The sequence below is a fragment of the Alexandromys fortis genome, unplaced genomic scaffold, assembly GCF_014885135.2.
Source record: "Alexandromys fortis isolate MF-2015 unplaced genomic scaffold, M_Fortis_MF-2015_v1.1 scaffold_29, whole genome shotgun sequence".
Taxonomy (NCBI): Eukaryota; Metazoa; Chordata; class Mammalia; order Rodentia; family Cricetidae; genus Alexandromys; species Alexandromys fortis.
The window spans coordinates 13,816,808-13,837,446 of NW_026067891.1; the positions used below are offsets into that span (position 1 = coordinate 13,816,808).

At 48.4% G+C, this 20,639-nt stretch overlaps 1 protein-coding gene across 1 annotated transcript in view; it reads right to left on the reverse strand.

The window, feature by feature from the left end:
* Window positions 1-20,639, reverse strand: part of Cpped1 (calcineurin like phosphoesterase domain containing 1) — a 109,944-nt gene that overhangs the window by 14,373 nt on the left and 74,932 nt on the right. Inside the window, exon 3 of the mRNA XM_050136329.1 lies at window positions 12,310-12,732. Coding sequence (XP_049992286.1) covers window positions 12,310-12,732 — 423 coding nt within the window. The remainder of the gene's footprint in view (window positions 1-12,309; window positions 12,733-20,639) is intronic.

Here is a 20,639-nt window from a genome sequence, read left to right on the forward strand (position 1 = left end):
TTAGTGTTCTCAGCCTGACATATGCCTTCCCAGATCAGCTGGGAGAGCTCTGCGGACTGCTGTGGAGGATTCATTGACTGTATTAGCTGAGGTGATAAGATCTGCTCACCGTGGGCAGAACCAGTCCCTCACTGAGATGCTAGAAAGGGAGCCAAGCAGCAATCAGTCATCACTCTGCTTCCTGACTGTGGACTGGATGTGGCTGGCTGACTCAAGCTCCCATTGCCTTGAGTCCCATACATTGACAAATCCTCCCCTTGACCCAAAGGCCAGAATAAGCCTTTCTCCCTTAAGTTGCTTCTGCCAGTGTTTTTATCACGCAGATATGAAGAAGCTGACACACATTCACTTATCTCTTAAGATTTTAAATTCTTTCAATTTTATTCTTCTTTTCTGGATCCATAGTTCCCATGTCAAGTGACCTGTTCCTGGAGTCCATAATTCTCAGCTCATGTGCCTACCAGGATTTATATCCCTGAGGAGCTGCAGAGGCTAGGGTCCTGGATCCCTCCATTTCAACAAAGACCAGTAACAGCACAGCTTGCTCATATGCTCAGGGTGACAGGAGAAAGAGGGAGGCTCAACCTAGGGGTGGCTGGAACTGCTGCTAGCCGAGCCCACAGGGGAGATATTCTAGAGCCCCCTTCAGCACAGAGTCCTTGGGACAGTCATGTGCTAAGCTTGCTGGCTGGGCAGACCAGCCCTTCCCTGCAGAGGCCCTAGCAGAAGAGCTTGAGGGAGCTGTCCTACATAGCTGTGCTTCCTTACCCACCTCTGCTGACCGTGGGCACTAAAGATACTCATTAATGCCCTCTGGGTATTTGAACAGATCCAGGCAGGACCCCAGCCCACTCTCTCTACTTCCTGCCTGGAAAGCTTACTTGACCTCCTGCCCTTTAGAGTGTCCTCGCCTGTATAAAGTTACAATGACACGTGCCACGGAGCATTTACTAAACGGTAACTAGTAATATTCTAGTTATTGTTTTAAATGTACACATTAAAATTGATCCTCAAGGAGGCTGGCTACCCCATGAATCTAACTATCCACTGGAGACAGGGTGAGGTCATTGCAGGGACAGGGGATCCCCCAGCACAGTCAGCAGAAAGGGAGAACATCAACGCTTGCAGAGAGACAATGCTCCAAACAATATTAATATCAGCATGCTAAGGATACTAAAAAGAAAACGTGTCCCCTAAGTCTCAGTTTATCTAAAGTTAGGTCATTTCAGTTGTTTCTCAGTGATAATAACGAGGAGATTGATGAAAATGAGGAAGAAAATGAGGAAGACAGACATAACTTGCATTAATGAGTACCCGTCAGAAGCAGTTTCTGGGTCAAGCGACTAGAGGCCAACACCCTGCTGCACAGCCTTGCAACCCCAATGAGAACTCGGCCTCTGGGACCCGAGTTTGCATGCCAGTGCAACGGAGAGACAATGCCACCTCAGACTTGTGTGGGTATGCCAGCAGTGACAGAAAGATCTAAAGATGCTTGTTCACCTCCTGTGTTTTTGAGGAAAAAGCCCCTTCTTTAGGGGTCTCGACAGAGGAGACAGGGATTGAAAATTCATTCTCAAGTAGATGGGAAGCTCAGATTGAGTCCTCACCCTAACAGGACAGATCAGTGCTAAAGTTAAAGCCTGCCTTGCTCTGATGTGACCCCTTCTACCTGCGATGCTGCCTCAGGGGCGGCTGCCCAATGGACGCACTCCTGTGCCTATGGAATTATAAGTGGACACAAGGCTTGGCCAGCCCGTCCTAATTATCCATGTCTTGGTTGGCTCCCCCACCTGTACTGTGGACAGGAATGGGGCATCTATAGTGATGGGCTGGCAACTCTTTAATTCAGAGTTCACGACCACCATGGCAGGGACAGACAGTCATGGTGCTGGAGCAATAGCTAAGTGCTTGATCAACAAGCAGGAGCCAGAGAGCTAACTGGGAGAGGTGTGGGCTTTTGGAATTCAAACCTAGTGACACACCTCTTCTAAGACACAGCCCTCAACCTTTTCTGAACAGTCCTACCACCTGGGGACCAAGAATTCATGTGTATGAGCTTATGAAGGTCATTGCTTTCATTCAAGCCACCACGAGGACCAGGACTGTGTCAGACCCAAGGGAATATCGCCCAACTCTGCTATCTTACTCCCAAGGTGATCATCAATATGAAAACTCTTTAACATTTTATATATTTATTTATTTAGCATGTATCCAGGCACCATGGCACAGGTATGAAAATCAGAGGTCAACTTGGAGGATTCAATTAGCTCCTTCCATCACGTGGGTTCCCAGGCTTGGTGCCGAATGCCTCTACCCTCTGAGCCAGCTCACTGACCCTGCGAATATTAAATAAAACGAAAGAAAAGCAGCAACATTCAAGCAGTTCTAGGTGATGCTGCACAGGGAGGTTCCAGACCTGGATTGTGTGCTGGGAAGTGGACATGAATCTAGCAAAGAAGAATTTGAACTGAAGAGAAGGTTAGGGTGTTCTGCTCAGAGAGGGACTATGGGTCAAATGTCCCCACAAAGAAGTCATGCCATGGTTTCACACTCATTGTGAGGTGTCAAGAGAGTGATAACATAAGGGTGGGGCCCTGATCTGATGGGTTTGTGGGTTTATGAGAGAGACCTGGGACAGGATGCTGGTCTCATCGTGTGACATCCCATGCCACTTTAGGACAACAGGGAATCCTCACCAGCAGAAAGGACTGGAAGATGCGGCCTCCTGATCTTGAACTTTGTAGCTATCAGAACTATGAGCCAAATGGACATTTACTCCTTATAAACGACAGCCATGGTGTTTAGTTAGAGTGGCAGAAAATGGACTAAGACACTAGGGATATCCAGGTTCTACAGAGGAATCTCACTGGCCATTTCAGAAGGATGTTAACTGCCATTTTATAAACGTGACCTGAAAGAGCAGACAGGATATCCTCACAAACCCCAGACTCCGCTTCTTTGAAATCTTGCGATGCAATTTTTACCAACACGTTTAACTTGCACTCTATGATCTGAAGGCTGAGGAGATGGCTCAGTCAGTCACATGCTTGCTGTGCAAAAGAAGCTGGGTGCAATCATCAGAATATACACTAAAACAAACCCAGATGCGGTGGCAAGCCTTTGTAATCCCAGGACTGGCAGGGGGAGATGGGCAGATCCCTGGGCTGGCTAGCCAGCTGGCATCCAGGTCAAGGTGGATGGCACATGAGTAACAATACTCAGAGTTGACCTCTGGCCTCCACATGCAAGTGCACATATATGTACTACACACACACACACGCACCACACACACACCACACTCACACCACACACACACACACACACCACACCACACACACCACATACACCACATGCACACAACACCTGAAGCTCTGGAGAAGGAATCCTACCTATTTTGTTCATTCCTCTGGCCTGCGTGCTACTGAGGAGCCTGCACTGTTTGTTGCGTGAATACAGGCTGGCTTAACTTCGGGAATCAGTAGAATGCATTCGCACGCCAGATTCTTGATTTATAAATATTTACCATCAGGACTTGATTTTAACTTTAATTAGCCCAACTGTTAAGGATACCTCCAAAGTGAGAAATGAAATCCACCACTTCACACCAGATGCAACTTCAGCAGCTGGTCTTTATCTTCTATGCTGGAGGAGATGCAGGCATCAAATGATATTTTACAATGTATGATGTTTTACAATAAAAGGACCAAGACACAAAACTGACCAAAGCTGGAGAAATGAATGGGGGACTACACGCTAGAAGACAAAACAAAGAGGGAAATGCATCAAGCTGATCTGCCCCAGCGCTTGGGGGGCTGTGGATGCTTCAAAAAGGGACACTGTCTGGTCTAATACAAAGATGGCTGAAAAGAAAAGCCATCAAGATGAGCTTCTTAAAAATGTACGTTAGAGGGCTCTGTGGGGGTGATTACCGCTGTCCTGCGAGTACATTTCTTCCTCTTCTTCCTCTTCCTCTTCTTCTTCCTCCTCCTCCTCCTGTTCCTCCTCCTGTTCCTCCTCCTGTTCCTCCTCCTGTTCCTCCTCCTGTTCCTCCTCCTGTTCCTCCTCCTGTTCCTCCTCCTGTTCCTCCTCCTGTTCCTCCTCCTCCTCCTCCTCCTCCTCCTCCTCCTCCTCCTCCTCCTCCTCCTCCTCCTCCTCCTCCTCCTCCTCCTCCTCCTCCTCCTCCTCCTCCTCCTCCTCCTCCTCCTCCTCCTCCTCCTCCTCCTCCTCCTCCTCCTCCTCCTCCTCCTCCTCCTCCTCCTCCTCCTCCTCCTCCTCCTCCTCCTCCTCCTCCTCCTCCTCCTCCTCCTCCTCCTCCTCCTCCTCCTCCTCCTCCTCCTCCTCCTCCTCCTCCTCCTCCTCCTCCTCCTCCTCCTCCTCCTCCTCCTCCTCCTCCTCCTCCTCCTCCTCCTCCTCCTCCTCCTCCTCCTCCTCCTCCTCCTCCTCCTCCTCCTCCTCCTCCTCCTCCTCCTCCTCCTCCTCCTCCTCCTCCTCCTCCTCCTCCTCCTCCTCCTCCTCCTTCTCTTTTTCTCTTTACAGGGTTTCTCTGTAGCTTTGGAGCCTGTCCTGGAACTACCTCTTGTAGACTAGGTTGGCCTCAAACTCACAGAGATCTGCCTGTTCTGCCTCTCGAATGCTGGGATTAAAGGCGCGTGCCACAACTGACAGGCACATTTCTTTACTTGGAAATTCTGACTATGGAATTATATATCCAGAACAATAGGGAAGTGTGTGCTTTAACAAACAGTCACATGCAATTGTTAAATTTCAAAGGAACTTTGCGTCTAGATTTGTGGCTCTCCCCCTTCTAAACTCCTGATACTTTTTGTAAAGCTAAAAACACCACACAATCCTTACCTACTCTGAAGAACATCAGCTTGAAGCAGTATAATTCCCACACACCCCTGGGGCCAAAAAGCTTTTGCATGATGCCCAGGGTGGACAGCTCCACCCCGAGCAGCCTGCAGGCAGTCTTTGGAGCACACCTGGCTCTGCCAGGAGAGTTTCAGTGTTCCCTCAAAGAAAGAAGCCAGTGTGCCTGGGTTAGGAAACACCCGTCTAGTTAAAGGAGAGCTAAGGAATCTCACCTCATTTTGGGGCGGGTGCTATAGGGCAAACAGCTCTTCACAGAGCACCCATTACGTGCAGGCATGGTGCCCAGTAACTTCTCGGCCATGCCTCATCTTATCTGCTGCACCCACCTCAGGATGAGAACCTCTGTTTCACAAAGACAATGGAAAGCAGAAAGAGATGCCACTTGGCTAAGGGGCCACCAGAGGAAGGTCTGCCCCAACCCATGGCCTAGCATCACATAGCTTCTCCTGTCCCATCAGCCCCCACATCAACCACCCTGGACCGCTTTTACAACTTTTCCCTTATTGATAGCCTAGCTATACTATTCTTACCTAGTACCCATGTTTAAATTATTAAATAGCTTATGTTTTTCTTAGTACATGTTAAAATAAACATCAACCATTAGACATTTTAAAATGTCACCATGGGCCTTCCTATCTCATCTCCAATCTAGACTGCATCACAGGCCTCAGGCATATTATTGGGCTCACCCAGACATACAGCCTTCTGAGAAGCAGAGGAGTCTGTCTGTAGGCAGACCCCACAGTGAGCCAGCCGCATTACCACAGTGAATTTCAGGAAGCACACTGCCATCAGACACGTCAGGAAGCACACTGTTGTTAGACTACCTAAGGACTGAGGCGGCAAAAGTGCCTGCTGCAAGGAAACATGTCTCGCATACAGGAGCAGGACCAACGCCTATTGTTTTAAAATGGTTGGAACACGGCTATAGCCAGTTGACACGTTATGTCTTGTCAATTCCATATCACAAAAGCATTGCTGAATAGCTCTACAGACACCCCGGGTCAGCAAGCCTAAAATGCTTACAGCTTAACGGTGTTCATGAAAGCCTATGGACTCCAGGCGAGGGCTCCTTCATGTTTCCTACTCATGACACCGTTTCACTTGAGAAATTTTTATACAATTCTGAAATATAAAATAGGTGTGCAAATAAAAATCATAAAACTATTTCATCACAATCCTTTGATAAATGTATAATTTTATCACTTATTAAAGATGAAAACAAATCCACATGCTAATGAAATGAGTATGCTTGCTTATCTTTACAGAAAGAGATAAATCTTGGGGGCTGGAGGGATGGCTCAGCACTGGTTACTCTTCCCAGAGGACCTGGGTTCAATTCCTAGCACCTACATAATGGCTCACAACCATCTATAATTCCAGTCCCTGGGGATCTAATACCACTCTGGCCCTGTGGGCACCAAGCATACACACGATACATAGACACACATGTAGGCAAAACTCCTGAACACATATAAATAAGTAAAATTTAAAAAGAGAATTAAATCTTGACTGAACACTTGATACCATAGGACATTTGCAGAGTGGATATTTTGATTTTATAATTACAATGCTGAGAATGTCAATTCACAGAAATATGCAGTATAAAATGGCAGAAGCACATTTTTATGATCATTTTAGAAATTGTTGTAAATTCTGTCCTAATCGCAAACCAAAACCATTAGCATATTTTAAAGGGAACTCAAACCACAGCTTTTAAAATGAAGCATTCTTACATAACAGCACCCAGCGATGCACTATTTTAATTCTCACAGGCTAAGGGATGACTGTAGGAAACAATCTTCTTTGTTTTCTGCAATTAAGCTATTATGTTTCCACAAGAGCAGAACACTTCATGTGTACATCTAAAACACCCTGCAATTCATAACATATAATAATCTCAAATCTGAGCAAAGACACTCCAAGCAGCAGCATTTGCGGGTGTGTGAGTATGATGTCCGTGAAGGACTAAGTGTACACATGTCAGGTGTTCAGCTACTCTGTTTTCTTTTTGATATTTGAGACAGGGTATCTCTGCATAACCCTGGCTATCCCGGACCTCACTCTGTAGATTAGAGGCATGCACCACCACTGCCTGGCTGTCCCGGACCTCATTCTGTAGATTAGAGGCATGCACCACCACTGCCTGGCTGTCCCGGACCTCATTCTGTAGATTAGAGGCGTGCACCACCACTGCCTGGCTGTCCCAGACCTCACTCTGTAGATTAGAGGCATGCCCCACCACTGCCTGGCTAAGGTTCAGAACCAAGGCTGAAACTAATGCAACACAATACCAGTGCTGAAAGAAACACTCCGGGAAATTTTGGTCACTGTGTTCAGAAATGTTTTCCTGTTGCCCAGCCCCACCTCTGTTTGCATGGCACTGCATAAGGTCCTGTTTAGGCAGCAATGCTCTTCTGGGCAGTGTGTTTGCAGCCACAACTCAGCTGGCCATTACAGGCACTATGGGCATCACCAGTGACGCAGCTGCTGGGGCCATGCGAATCAAGCCAGGCTCTGTCCCTGTTAACCACTATGCCATTATTTATCAAGGGGCAGCTACGTGTGACAGGCACCAGCTGAATTTCTACCAGTGAATGCAGCTGGCACCTTACTCCGTGGTGCTATCAGGATGTAGACAGCTTCAGTACAGTGTTGAGACAGAGGACCTGGCATTCTCTTCTTCCTACAGTGTGGCCCTGGAAATCTGACCTCTATGTTCTCTCCTTAAAGACTTGAAATCCTAAAACCAAAACCAAAGACTGAGAGCTCACCCTTTCTTTCTGTTTCTTTGTTAAAAAGCACACAAATGCAAGAGATGAAACTAATCTTTGAAATTACCCATTAACTTTTGCAGGATAGATCAACTTGGTGGAATTTGTGTAATTGCCAAATGTGCCCCAGGCTCTTTTTAGCACGGCCCTTCAGCTCTGTGCTAAGAATGAGGGGAAAGCAAAGCTACTGAGACAGTAAGGGGAAAGATGGGCAGCTAAGGAGCCAGACTTTGCTTTTGTTTGTTTGAAGACCGGATCTTTAAACTCCGGCTGCATTAACTGGGTCACATAGTAACTTTCTGCAGAGAGAAGCCCGAGGAAGCAGGTGATGTCCAGCTTCCCCCAGATTTCATTATCTAAGATCTGTCTTTGCAACTCCAATGAGGTAGCAGGTGAATTAAGGGGAAAACCAATTTCTACATCCCTTGGATGTGATGAAATTGATTATCCCCAGGCAGAGCAAAGAAGACTGGAAATAAGTGGTGCTGCTTCCCATTTGTGCGCCTGTCCTGCCCTGATATCTGTTTATTTCTACCAGTTATTGACAATGTGTTTGCACCACGCAAAGAAGCCCCCCCCCCAACTTATTGACTTCAAAAGCAGAAGCAGGAAACATCCGTTTCTAGGGAAACCTGAGGTTGGAAGCTCTCGGCTTTTGGATCACAGAGCACATTCCTCCACAAATGGTGGTCTATTGTGTGATGACAGCCCTTCCTCCTCATTTACCTCATCCCATTTACAAAAATTAATGCAACAATGGGAGATGATTGTTGATGCTCATTATTAAATCATTTATTCATCCCACACAATGATTCAGAATTATTCATTAAACTTGCTGGGAGGAAGCAGGGTTTTATCTCCACAGTGGCTTGGGGAGGGATGTGTTCTTTAAAAGGATATTTTATAACAACACAATTATCGTAATTAAAAGCTACCCTGATCATCTGATGAGCTTCTGACATATTTTTGAGCCGTGGCATTTTAGCACAAGGAGAAAAATGAGACTAAAATAGTATTAGGAAATAATATTGCGTGGGGGACAAAAGCTAGAGGCAACACTAAATACTACCTGCCACTGTCACCCCAGTTTTATCAAGGTCTTCAAGTTAATGAATCTTACCAAATATTGCTGAACTTTTGGCTTTCCAAAATGAGTTCAAGTTCTGTTGCTGGGGCTTCAGCCACTGTCTCCTTTCCTGAGCAGTCAGTGGCATCTGACCCCGTGCCCCCAATCTCACCAATCTACTATCCAAGCCTCCCAACCCAGTAGCCATGGCAATATTCATCAGATGCTGCCAGTGTTTGTTCCCCGTCTGACAGGGCCTGGCTTTGTACGCCATGGAATCCCACCCGCGAACGCAGGAAAGGCTCCCACCTCCCTGGTGAAGTAGGCTTGTTTAGGAGAGGTATCTCCTATCCCAGAAGGTGCTGTGGGGCAAAGCAGGGTAGGGGGCGAACAGACTGCTGAGTGACCCCAGAGGACGAGGCAGGCGAATGAGGAAAAGAGACAAAAGGCCATGGCACCCTGTGATGTGGTAGGCACATAATGTGGGGCAGACAATCTGAATTAGAGTCTTTCCTGTGTGTCCGTGTCCCAGGGTATGTCCTGGGCACCGACTGTGCCCTGTGCGCTGGCCACTGAGATAACACCTGAGCCAGAGCTCTTGGAGGCAGACGGACACTGTCTCTAACTCCAAGGAGCCCACAGTCAGCTGCTGTAAGGACCCCTCCAGACCGTGGACAACAGGGCACTGAGGGATCGACTGCCCAGGGCAAGGCAGGCTGGTCCTCCCACAAACTCCTAGTCCACAGGATCTTCTGAAGCCCATCAGGCCCCATGCTGCCAGCCCTGCCCTGAGTGACCATGGAGGACCCTGGGAAGTGACTGACTGTCTAGGTAGCCAATCAAGTCTCTGTCATTTTTAAATCAATAACTCAGGTAAAATTTTATGCTCCTCAAGAACTCTGAAGCAGTTTGATGGCTGGGAGGTTTGCCAGTTTAAAAGGACAACCTCACAAAACAGAAGTCAACATAACTTCTTGCCATGTTTACATAAAGGGTGTTTGAAGACGCAAAACTCTAGACGTGAGGATCTGAGGTGTTTCAGGGTGTACAAATACAGGCTATTAATGTGTGTACATGCAAGTTACAGAGGTCTGAGTATAAAAAGCTGAAGTCACAGCAAAGACAAGTGATTTGAGATGTTTGAAAAGATAAAACGCTCCAGATTTCTTTCATTCTACTGCTGTTATGTTAGGACTCCAAGGGCCCACAGTCTAAACACTAATCAATAAAATTCTGATAAACCATTAATCTAGCTCTGGCAGAGTAGGACCACTACCATAACTGCAAGATCAAGATTTTAAATCCTCCTTGGTTGTTTTCTAACTACAGACCTAGAAGATACTTTTCACTGTGCAGAAACATTTGTCACTGTCATTTCGGAAATGCGTGTACTGCCATTTCTACAGAACAAATTTTGGTCCAGATTATAAACAGTAAAAATGCTAATGTGTCTAAAACTTACATTTTCACAAACTCAAAGAGTTCCTGTAAGATCCAGGGAGCCAACTTGGAGGATTCACTTACTTCAAACAGGTCAGGTGCACCCCTCCCTCGATTACCAGGCACTAAGCGCCCAGGCCTCCCCACATTCCCCTGGTCCCTCCCATTCAGTCACCAGGACCTAAAGAATGTTTTCCCTAAACTTAATCTTGTCCTCTGCTCTGTTAGAACCTTGCTAGGTCCAAGAAACACTGGACAGTTCCACAGATCCACAGCCTGGCCAGCAGTGAAACAGCCACCTATCCCAGGATGTGGCCAGTATCCCAGCTTCCTCAGGTTCACCAAGATTTCATAGCCCACAAGTCAGCAGGAAGCAGTCTTGAGAACTTGATGCCTTCATCTCCTTAACCTCCCATGCCTAACCCCTCACCTTAAAAAAAAAAAAGAGGAATGTTAGCATCCAGGCACACCTTGGCTCTGCCCCTTGGGAACCTGGCACCTCTCTGCCTATGGCAAGCAGTTCCCTGACTATATGGAGGTGCAAATGTCCCCTTAAGAGACAAGCTCCGCCCACTGGAGCGTGCGCGCTCTCTCTCTCTCTCTCTCTCTCTCTCTCTCTCTCTCTCTCTCTCTCTCTCTTCCTCTCTCCTACCCTCCTCTCCTCTTAATAAGCTCCAGAGTATCACAACAATGTCAACACTTGCAACCCCCCGACAAGCTCTGGGATCAAGGAAACACTGACAAAGAATTGTGGAGAAAGGAGAACACTGAGCAGGCTCTGCCGGGTGACATGGAGGCAGGTCACCGTCAAAGGCTCTGGGAAGGGCAAGCTAAGGAGCTGGGTCTTGGGCTGGGGTAGGAGAGGGTTCTGAGGGCCTGGTTATGTAGCTTCTTCATGAAACAGGCCCATGGATGAACACGATCTTGCCAGGCAAGGAGGCCCCTTTGAGCCCAGAGTCCGCAGGATGCCAGGGTCTGATATCCACCAGGAATAGAAAAGGAAGGTGAACTCTTGCTCTGCCTCATGCTCACAAAGCAACTTTCAAATTGTAATTTGTCTTCCTGTTTAGCTCTGCCTATGGGAAGGGGCTGCATGGCCAGGGCTTGTCCAGCCTCATGGTTGTGGATCAGCCTTTGCCAGATGGGTCATGAGATTCACCTCGGAGGCATACACACTCCTGGGTAGACATGCTGACAAGACACCTGGTTCCAGAATCTGTTAGAGCTGTTGTATCCTACACGCAAGGTCCTCTGTGCTCTGGGTGGCCAGCTACCCCGTGTTCTCCAAGGCTGCCTTGCTAATACCGTGGGTCCTCTCAGCATCTGGGCATCCTCGCAGATGACATGTGCTCTGCCATGGGCTGGGCAGCCCGGACCCACATGCTACCTTGAGGATGTTGACAGGGGAGTTGGGGACAGGACACGTAGCTGTCTTAGTTGGAGTCCTGGCAACCGCTGATCACTTAGGCAAGTGATTCCATTTCTTTAGAGGGAGGGGAACTGAGGAGGAGCAGGTGGCAGGGGCTAGCACGAGGGAGTTATGCCATCAATGGCTAAAATATAGCTTTAAAAACAGGGCATCTTCATTACCCGATTGCACAGTTGTAGATCACACAAATGGTAAGTTGCAAGTCTACATCAGAGAGATCCTATACATACATCTATCTCCCTGTCCTAATTCAGGAAGGAGTCACAATGTACTCCCACACAGGTGAACCAATGAAGATCCCAGGACCCTCTACTGTAGCCTCAGCCCAGGTTTCCTGCATGGTACGTGAGGACGGTGGGAGGACGCCTCTTCTCAAGGCTTACCCGCCCTCCAGCCAGTTCATGCTTCCCACAGAGATGAAGAAGGCTGTTTCCAGCTCTTCTGCTAGGACCCCTCACCTCCAAGGTGCCCATCCTCAAATGTGGGCGTTTACTTCAGGTTGGTGCTCAGAGGTCAGGGGCCATCCTACACAATTCCTAGGATCACTGCTCGTGACCATCCTATGATATCTGCAGAAACTGAGGCAGGAAGGATTTGGCAACTTGTCCACAGCCAAACTATTGGTGAGTGATGAACTGGGATGAGAACCAGTCCCTCTGAAACCCTGTTTCCTTTTCACTTTGCTGAGTGATAGAAAGAAGGGGAAACCCCCAGGCCCCAGGCGTTACCTGCTCTAGTGAGCTTGCTTGCCAGTTCCTTCCGCACGGCCTTGGTGAGGTTGAAGTAGTCGTCTTCCTCGTCAATGCTGCACAGGAACAGCGGGATGTGCTGGAAGACGATGGCGTGTTGGCACTTCCGCTGCTCCGCGATGCTCAGCTGCTGGTCCAGCCAGTGGTCCTGGGCCTGCTTCAGGGCAGGGCACTTGGAGGCATCGTAAAAGAACTGGGAATTGAGCACCAGGAAGAGGACGCCCCCCACCCAGAAGCTGAAGTAGTCATCTCCCCATGTCTGGCAGAACTCCTCCACGGTCTCGGCGGTGGGGATGTTGCCCAAGTCATGGTTGCCACTGACCAGCACCAGCGGAATGTCCTGGTCGATGGCCTTTAGTACTTGCTGCAGGTCCTTGGTCTGTTCCTTCCGCCAGCGAGTTCCTAGAAGACAAAGGGTGATCACCTGAGAGGGCTGGAGCTGTTTCCCTATCTACTCACCTGAAATAAGACAGACTAGGAAATAAATGTCATAGAACTGTCAAAAAGTAAGCGCCCGCTGGAAGCAAGAAGATGAAGCGGGTACCTTTCTACTCCTTACAGGGGAACAACACATCCTGCTCATTTCTGCAACCTGAGAAGTTCAGTGTCTGTGAGAAGCAACTTCCCTGCTGCCCCAGGGTGCATCTGGCCACCCTTGTGCTGTTTGTGTGGACCTGGTTTTGAACAAGGACCTCACACGTGTATCTATCTGGTCTCGCAAAATCCATCAGAACCTTGAGGGGAGAAATCTTGGACCTAGCGATCAATGTGCCAAGAATCCCAGCATGGAAGAGGCGGTCTGTGTTCCCTCAGCAGCTCAACAGGCCCAGCATCTTAGTGCTCAGCACATCCTCCCTCCCACTCTGGCCTGCAGGACTCAGAATGGAAATGATTATTTGGATAGAGGGTTGGAAAATGTGTGGGCAACCAGCACTCTCTTTCTTCAGATTGCTGGCTTCTGCACTTCCTGTAATAATGTATTAAAGCTTTAATAAATGGGTATTGAAATGACCAATTCAATTCCACATCTGTTCTTCAGAGCCTCTGTGTGAATTTATTCAACAAGTATTACTAAGCATCGACTATGTGTGAAGCACCAGTTTAGTGACAAGGATAAGCATAAGTCCTTCCCTCTAAATTGGGGTGTTGAATCGTAGGTTAGGTAAATTACCACTGTGCACTCCACCTGCCTGTGATGTCATGAGGACTTAACAAGAAAAGGAAAGCAGAGTGAGAACTCAACTCCAGACAGCTGCCACAGAGAGGGTGGGCAGTGGTCCTCAGCCCTCCTAACACTGTGACCCTTTATACAGTCCACAGACAGAGTGAACAGTGGTCCTCAGCCCTCCTAACACTGCAACCCTTTAATAAAGTTCCCCCTGCTGCAGCAACCTCCAACCATAAAGTTATTTTCATTGCTACTTCATAATGGTAATTTACTACAATTATGAATTATATCGTAAATATCTGTGTCCTCCCATGGTTTTAGGTGGCCCCTGTGAAAGGGTTGTTAGACCCCCAAATAGGTTGCAACCCAGAGGCATAAGAAACATGATGGAGAAGAGCAGGCCACTCCCTAAATGCGAGGAGCCCAGAGAGGAGGCTTTGAGAGGCTCTGGCACATGATGGGTCAGCACTGGAGTTGATGCTGTATCCTGACACTGTGCTGGGCATCAGACATGAGTCCAAAATCTGCACAGCCCACAAAACTGCACACTTAGGAAAAGCCCCACAAAGCATCTGAGCTAAAAAAGGCTGGAATGCAGAGATGAAGGAATCCAGTCAGAAAGTAACACGTATGAAGTGGGAGCAGGAGGAACTCAGGGCTGACGCTGAGGGAACAGCTGCAGAAATGACGGGTACACGAGGCCACTGCTTCCAAGGGTGGCCCTCCTTGCTGCTCTGGAGGTCCCGGTGAGCTCGCCATCCTTGGTGCTGCAGCTCACACTGCCTGCACTTACTCTGTGCTCCTGGCCTGTGTTCATTAGCTCCGAGAGGCTCACTTAGGTGGTCACAGCGGCGGTAGATGGATCTGTTTCTCTTTGTGTCTCTGCGGTCCTGCCGGTCACTGTTAGCTGCATTGTTAGTGTGTGAGGTCAGGCTCTCAGTGCCACCAAAATGCTTTCTTCATGGATGACCCCAATGAAAAGATAAAAGAAGCAGTGTAACCCTTCTGATAAGATGCCGTCTTAGTGACTGTTCTGTCGCCGTGAAGAGACACCTGACCACAGCAATGCTTATAAAAGCAAATGTTCAATTGGGGCTGACTTACAGTTCAGAGGTTTAGTGCATTATCCGCATGACAGGGTGCATGGCAGTGTGCTGGCAGATGTGCAGGCAGATGTGCTGCTGGGGACTAGCTGAGAGCTCTATGTACAGATCTGCAGGCACCAGGCAGCCAGAGGCACTGGGCCTGGCTTAAGCATTTAAAACCCCAAAGTCCATCCCACTGACACACTTCCTCCAACAAGGCCACAGCTCCTAATAGTGCCACTCCCTAGTGACCAAGCATTTGAATCTACGGGCCTATGGGCCAATTCTTGTTCAACCACCACAGGTGCTCACCACGCATAGGGTTAAAAACATAAGACATAAAGAGTAGAGTCACATAAAAGTGTTAAAGGCTTCGAGATGCATTCATGTTTTGTGGAGAAAATGTCTCTAATGATTCAAGGAGTTGGGAAACAATGTATCATTTCTCCTTCCCTTCTCTCTTCTTTCGGCAAGGTGGGGTGGTAAGGGAGAGGGAGAGTGGGATGAGGGATAAAAGGTAAGAGGGGGGGAAAGGGAGCAGGGAAGAGAGGAGAGAACTGAGAAGAGGGGAAGAGAATGGGTAGGGAGGGAGGGAGGAAGAGGGAAAGGGGGAAGAGAGGAGGGAAGCAATGGAGGAAGGGGGAAGAGGGAGGTAGAGAGGGACAGAGGGGCAGAGAGGGAGAAAGAGAGAGGGAAAGAAAGGAAGGGAAGGGGAGAGGAGAAGAGAGGGAGAGGGGAGAGAGGAGGAGGGGGAACACACACACACACACACACAGAGAGAGAGAGAGAGAGAGAGAGAGAGAGAGAGAGAGAGAGAGAGAGAGAGAGAGAGTTCTCTTAAGAGGCGCTTTCTGCCAGAAGACTCCAGGGCTTATTATAGAAGTTTCAGAGACTGTCACCCAGGCGTTGCACCCCAGACATGCATCTCTAGTGGAACTTTCTGGGGAGAGGGAGGAGCCACACAGCAGAGGTGAGGCTTCAGTCTATGTGCACAGCTAACGGCCTAAGCTGGAGAAACAGCAGTACCGCCTAGCACAGGGACTAGGAGGAGGCTCTGGTAACGGGGCTGAAATTTCACTTAGCATGAATGACCTGGGTTAACTAGTTCTGAATCCAGGTTTGCAAGTGCCTTCTTCAGCTGTCCCCAGATAATGTGCGCCTGTGCTGAGGACTTTCGGAGCCTCCGCTGGTTCTTTTCCCTGTGGCCAAGCTGCTAGCTCAGACCTTGAACATGGCGGACTACTTTCCAGGAGTTCCAATGACCCTCCTCCTGCCACCCTGACAGAGAATGCTGCAATGCTCCTAGATGGCCATCCTGAAGTCCCGGCCAGTCAGGCACTGTACCAAGACTGGCCCACAGCAGACGACAGCACAGCTTAATCAGAGGGCTGCCGGGATTTGAACCGGGCTGTCCAGGCCATGAATGAAGGTCCTGGGTCACAAGCGAGGGTGCTCAGCCAGCCAGCTCCTTGGGCCTGAACTTTATGACATTGTGGTGCGTATAGCATCTCCACTTGCTTTAAATTTATTTGTATTTTTTCCAAGACATTGTATCTCAATGTAACAATCCTGGAACTAGCTCTTGTAAACCACACTGTCCTCAAACTCACAGAGATTTGTCTGTCTCTGCTCCCGAGTGCTACCACCTCCAGTCTATATATATGAAAACGTTAAGGCATTTTTCATTTTCTTAACTGAAAATAATTTTTTCATAAAATCTATTCTGATCAATTTTCCTCCTTTATCCCTTCATAGAAACTCCCCATCTTCCACCCACCAACTCCATGTTTTCTTTTTCTCTGTATTTAAAAAAAAATACAGGCAAATACAAACAAACCAGAATAAAAAAGGAATAGGAAACAATACACCATAAAAACATCAAGTAGGAAACCATAAAATACAGGCAAAAGGCCAGTAAGATATAAAAAATGTCCAAACAAAATAGGAGACAACTGTCTCCAAAAAATACCACTGTGATGACTATTTTGGTTATCAACTTGACTACATGTGGAATTAACTAAAATCCAAAACTGCAAAACCCATGAGTGAGGGACTTTTGCTTAGCAGGAAGTAGGAAGAGGCACTTTAATCTGATCTCGAGGCAAGAGGACGAACCTCCAATCTGGACCACACCTACCACAGCCTATATAAAGACAAGGAGAAGGACTCTCTGCTGGCTTGCCCACGCCTCTCTAGCAAGTCCATCCCTTCACTGCAATACAGCTCACTTCTTCAGGATTCCAGAGGCTGAACACACACACACACACACACATACACACACACAGTGGAGGGCATGGACCTGCCTTTAAGTGTGGCTTATATGCCCAATGACACTCCATTAGAGAAAACTGATTTTTGTTCTGCAAGTGGTTAGCAGTTGGAGATAGCTTCGTGGTTAGGGATGGGGGCTCTTGTCTACCCCTCCCTCTCTCAGTACTAGGACAGCATCGGTTGGACCCATGGGACCCATGCAGGGCCTTTGCATGCGGCCGGTCTGTGCCATTTCATCTCTGCATCAGTCCAGTTGGGTCTGGAAGTCTCTCTCTCTCTCTCTCTCTCTCTCTCTCTCTCTCTCTCTCTCTCTCTCTCTCTCTCTCTCTCGTTTTTCTAGACAGGGTTTCTCTGTGTAACAGCCTGGAACTAGGTCTTGTAGACCAGGCTGGTCTTGAACTCACAGAGATCCGCCCGCCTCTGCCTCCCAAGTGCTGGGATTAAAGGCGTGCGCCACCACTGCCCAGCTGTTTCCTTGTTCTCTACCAGCTCTGGCTCATAAAGTTTTCCTGTCTCCTCTTCCACATAGTCCTCCGAGCGCTGAGGAGGGGACCGAGGAAGACAGCCCATTTAGGACCCAGTGTTTCAGAGTCTCTTACTCTCAGCACACTGTCCAGGGTGGGTCTCTATTCGTTCCCATCTCCTGCGGGAAGGCAGCTTCTCTGACTGTGGCTGGGGGAGGCTCTGCTCTATGGGTACAGCAGAAGGTAGTTAGGAGTCATTCTGCTGCTGTGTTCTTTTACCAGAACAATACTATTTGGTTTTTAGGCAGGCGGGTCACCACTGCATACTGAGGGGTCTGTGGCTGGGTTGGTGGTGGCCTTTCTCCTGTGTCAGTGTGCAGAGGTCCTTCCAGTACCATGAACCCTGGCCAGGAGGGGTGAGGGCTCCAGTTAGGCAGCAGCTTTACTTCTCCGTGTTCAGAGATATCTATAATTATTGTCTTCAGCAATAGAGCCTGACCAGTCTGTGGACAGCAACCAACAACCCTGGCAACAGCTGTGGTGGTGTGAATAGGAATGGCTTCTGAGGGCTCATGGATTTGAATGCTTGGTCTGCATGGTCATGGATGGGGCTATTCTGGTGAAAGGCCTGAGCATGTGTTTGTTCGGAGGACTATGGAACATACTGAGCCTGTGGATTAGAACAGCGGTTGAATGCTCTAAGTGGGGCTTAATGGGCCACCCCAGTAGGAAGGAGCATAGAAGACAGTGCTGCTAAGTGTGATTTAAACTGTGGGAGCCCTACTCAGGAGGTTTCAGGAGATAGGAATTTTAGTACGTGGCCTAGAGATCATTCTTGTGATATTTTGGCAAAAAACGTGGCTGCTTTCTGCCCTTGTCCAAAATTTATGCCTGAGGCTAAACTTAACAGCTTTGGCAGAGGAGATTTCTGGGCCGTGTGTGTTTCTTAGTGGTCAGTCTTAGGCAGACTCTAACAGCAAGGACTAAGCTAAGCAAGGAAGAATACAAATTGTACAGTTTGTGAAGAGAAGGGGTCTAGGAGGTGTGGACAGAGGAAGGAAAAGTCTGACGGTAGCTGGAATGAAGGAGTGGTGACCTCAGAGCAAGAGCCCACTCAGCTGAGCTGACTGATGGAAAGGAATTAAAGAAAAGCTTAGGGCTGGTCGTGGTACACACCTTTACTCCCAGACTCCAAGGCAGCAGCTGATGGACCCCTGAGTCTGAGGCCAGCCTTGTCTACAGAGCGAGTTCTAGGTCAGTCTAGCTTAGGCAGTGAAGGAAACCGCTGAAAACACAAAGCTGGTGAAAATTATTTGAATAAGTGGGGCAAGTCCCTGCCCCAGCAGGTGCTTTCCTTGAGTGTTTCACTGCATGGACCACCATCCTGGAATTCCTCCTGAGTGCTGGGATTAAAGGCGTGGACCAGTTTAGGCTACACAGTTCTGGCTTTAGAGTCAAGAATACAAGAAAGGGGTTATGAAATCTCCCTCTATGACTAAGCAAAGCTGTTGAGGCAAGCCATATTAGGGGTGTCCCTGTTTGGAGGCCTACAGAGGTCATTGCATGAAGCTGTGAAGCTGATTCCTGGGTGGCCTTGGAGATCCCAAGAAGCTGGAGATGCCAGAGCCAAGGAGAGCTGCTGACAGTCAACACAGCTGAAAGGAGCTGGAGATCTGAGGAGCCTTTGACATCAGACATGGAGTCGTTTCCTCAGCTGATGACTCTATCTTGTGTCAAGTTGACATCTGAAAGCACCCCAGTACAAGAGGACAGAGGGGTCAGGTTCAGGGACAAGAGCTAGGATGGAGGCCATTGTAGCCACAGGCAGGAAAGAATGAGAAGTACAGGAAGAAGCTTCATCCAAGGACTTTATGAAATGGGGTTATGGGTGCACAGCAATAAGGGTATACTGGGTACCAGTGAACTAACTGCACACACTACATCTTTGGGCTGGGGTGCTGACAGCAGTGGGCGCAGGAACTTGAAGTTCCGGGATGGGGTGATGGATGCAGTCATGATTACCATCAGACTCCAGTGCTGACAACTTCACAATGTAAAACTTTAAGACAATTCTGTGGACAATTCTGAGCCCCCTAAGTCTCAGCAGTAGTACTGCCCCCCCCCTTCCAGGAACCAAGGGTCTAACAACTACACATGCATGTACTGAAATGTTGGGAATTTTCCACCATCTCCCTGAGTCCTTGTGGATGTTCTCCAAATAGACTCAGTTATTGAATAGGGGTAAAATAACCCTTAGGTGTTGACTGAGTTCCTGGTGTTTTGACTCAGTCCCTGGGAAAGGGGCAAAGTGACCCTCAGATGTTCCCTCTTACCTCACCTGATCTGGCAACCACTCTCCAGACAATTATTGGTAGTAGCCCTTTTCAATAAGCCAATCATAATAGTTAAAGAACAACCCCCAGTAACCCCCCTTGCTTCTGTGGTCTTTTCCTCTAAAAATAGCCTGTACCAGCCATTCAGGGTCTTTCTGGCTCCTTGAAAGCTGAAAGACCCTGCCATGACAGAATTAATAAAATTCTCATGCCTTTACATCAACTGTGGTGTGAGATATGGTCTCTTGAAGCAAATCCTCCTCGGTGATTGGACTCTAGGGTCCAACAACAATACTGCCCTTTGGGCTAGCATTTCAGGAAGGAGCAGATGAGGTCCCTGGACTCAGAGAACTTGAGCTGTACTTTGAGGGAGTACAAGATCCTCTGAGCTTTGGGGTTTCTGGTTAGGCCCTAAAACTCCATTAGGGAAATGTGGGGATGAATGAGATCGCATACATAAGTATTCAACACACAGTATATGTTCGGCCTCCTTCCTCTCTCTACTGAGAAGGCAGGGCTGATGTCACCTGAGATTTTCCTCATGCTCAGAGAGCTTGAAGTCAATGCTGCCACCTGAGCCAGGTGGGAAAAGTATAGCACAGGAATGGCTGACATGCCAGAGTCGGGAACTTCTGGCCCAACCCTCAAGAGGTGGGAATGGGGCCAGCAATGTTCCTTTTTCAGTGTAGGCTGGACACAGAACAGTCAGTGTAGACACCAATTACACAACGAAAATCACAGCGTGATTTTAAAACTTCCCTCACAGGGCCATTAAAAACTATCCACTCAAACTTTCAGTAAGGGACCAGAGTGACACCAGCTTGAAGAAGCACACACTAGAGCCCACAGCAGGCCTGTTCCCTGTGGCATTAGCTGGGACCTCATCTGCGAATGGTAGTGTGTATCAACTGCGTACAGTGGTGTGTCCTGTTGTGAACACTGTGTCCCTACTGTGTACGGTGGTGAGTCCCTGTTGTGTACAGTGGTG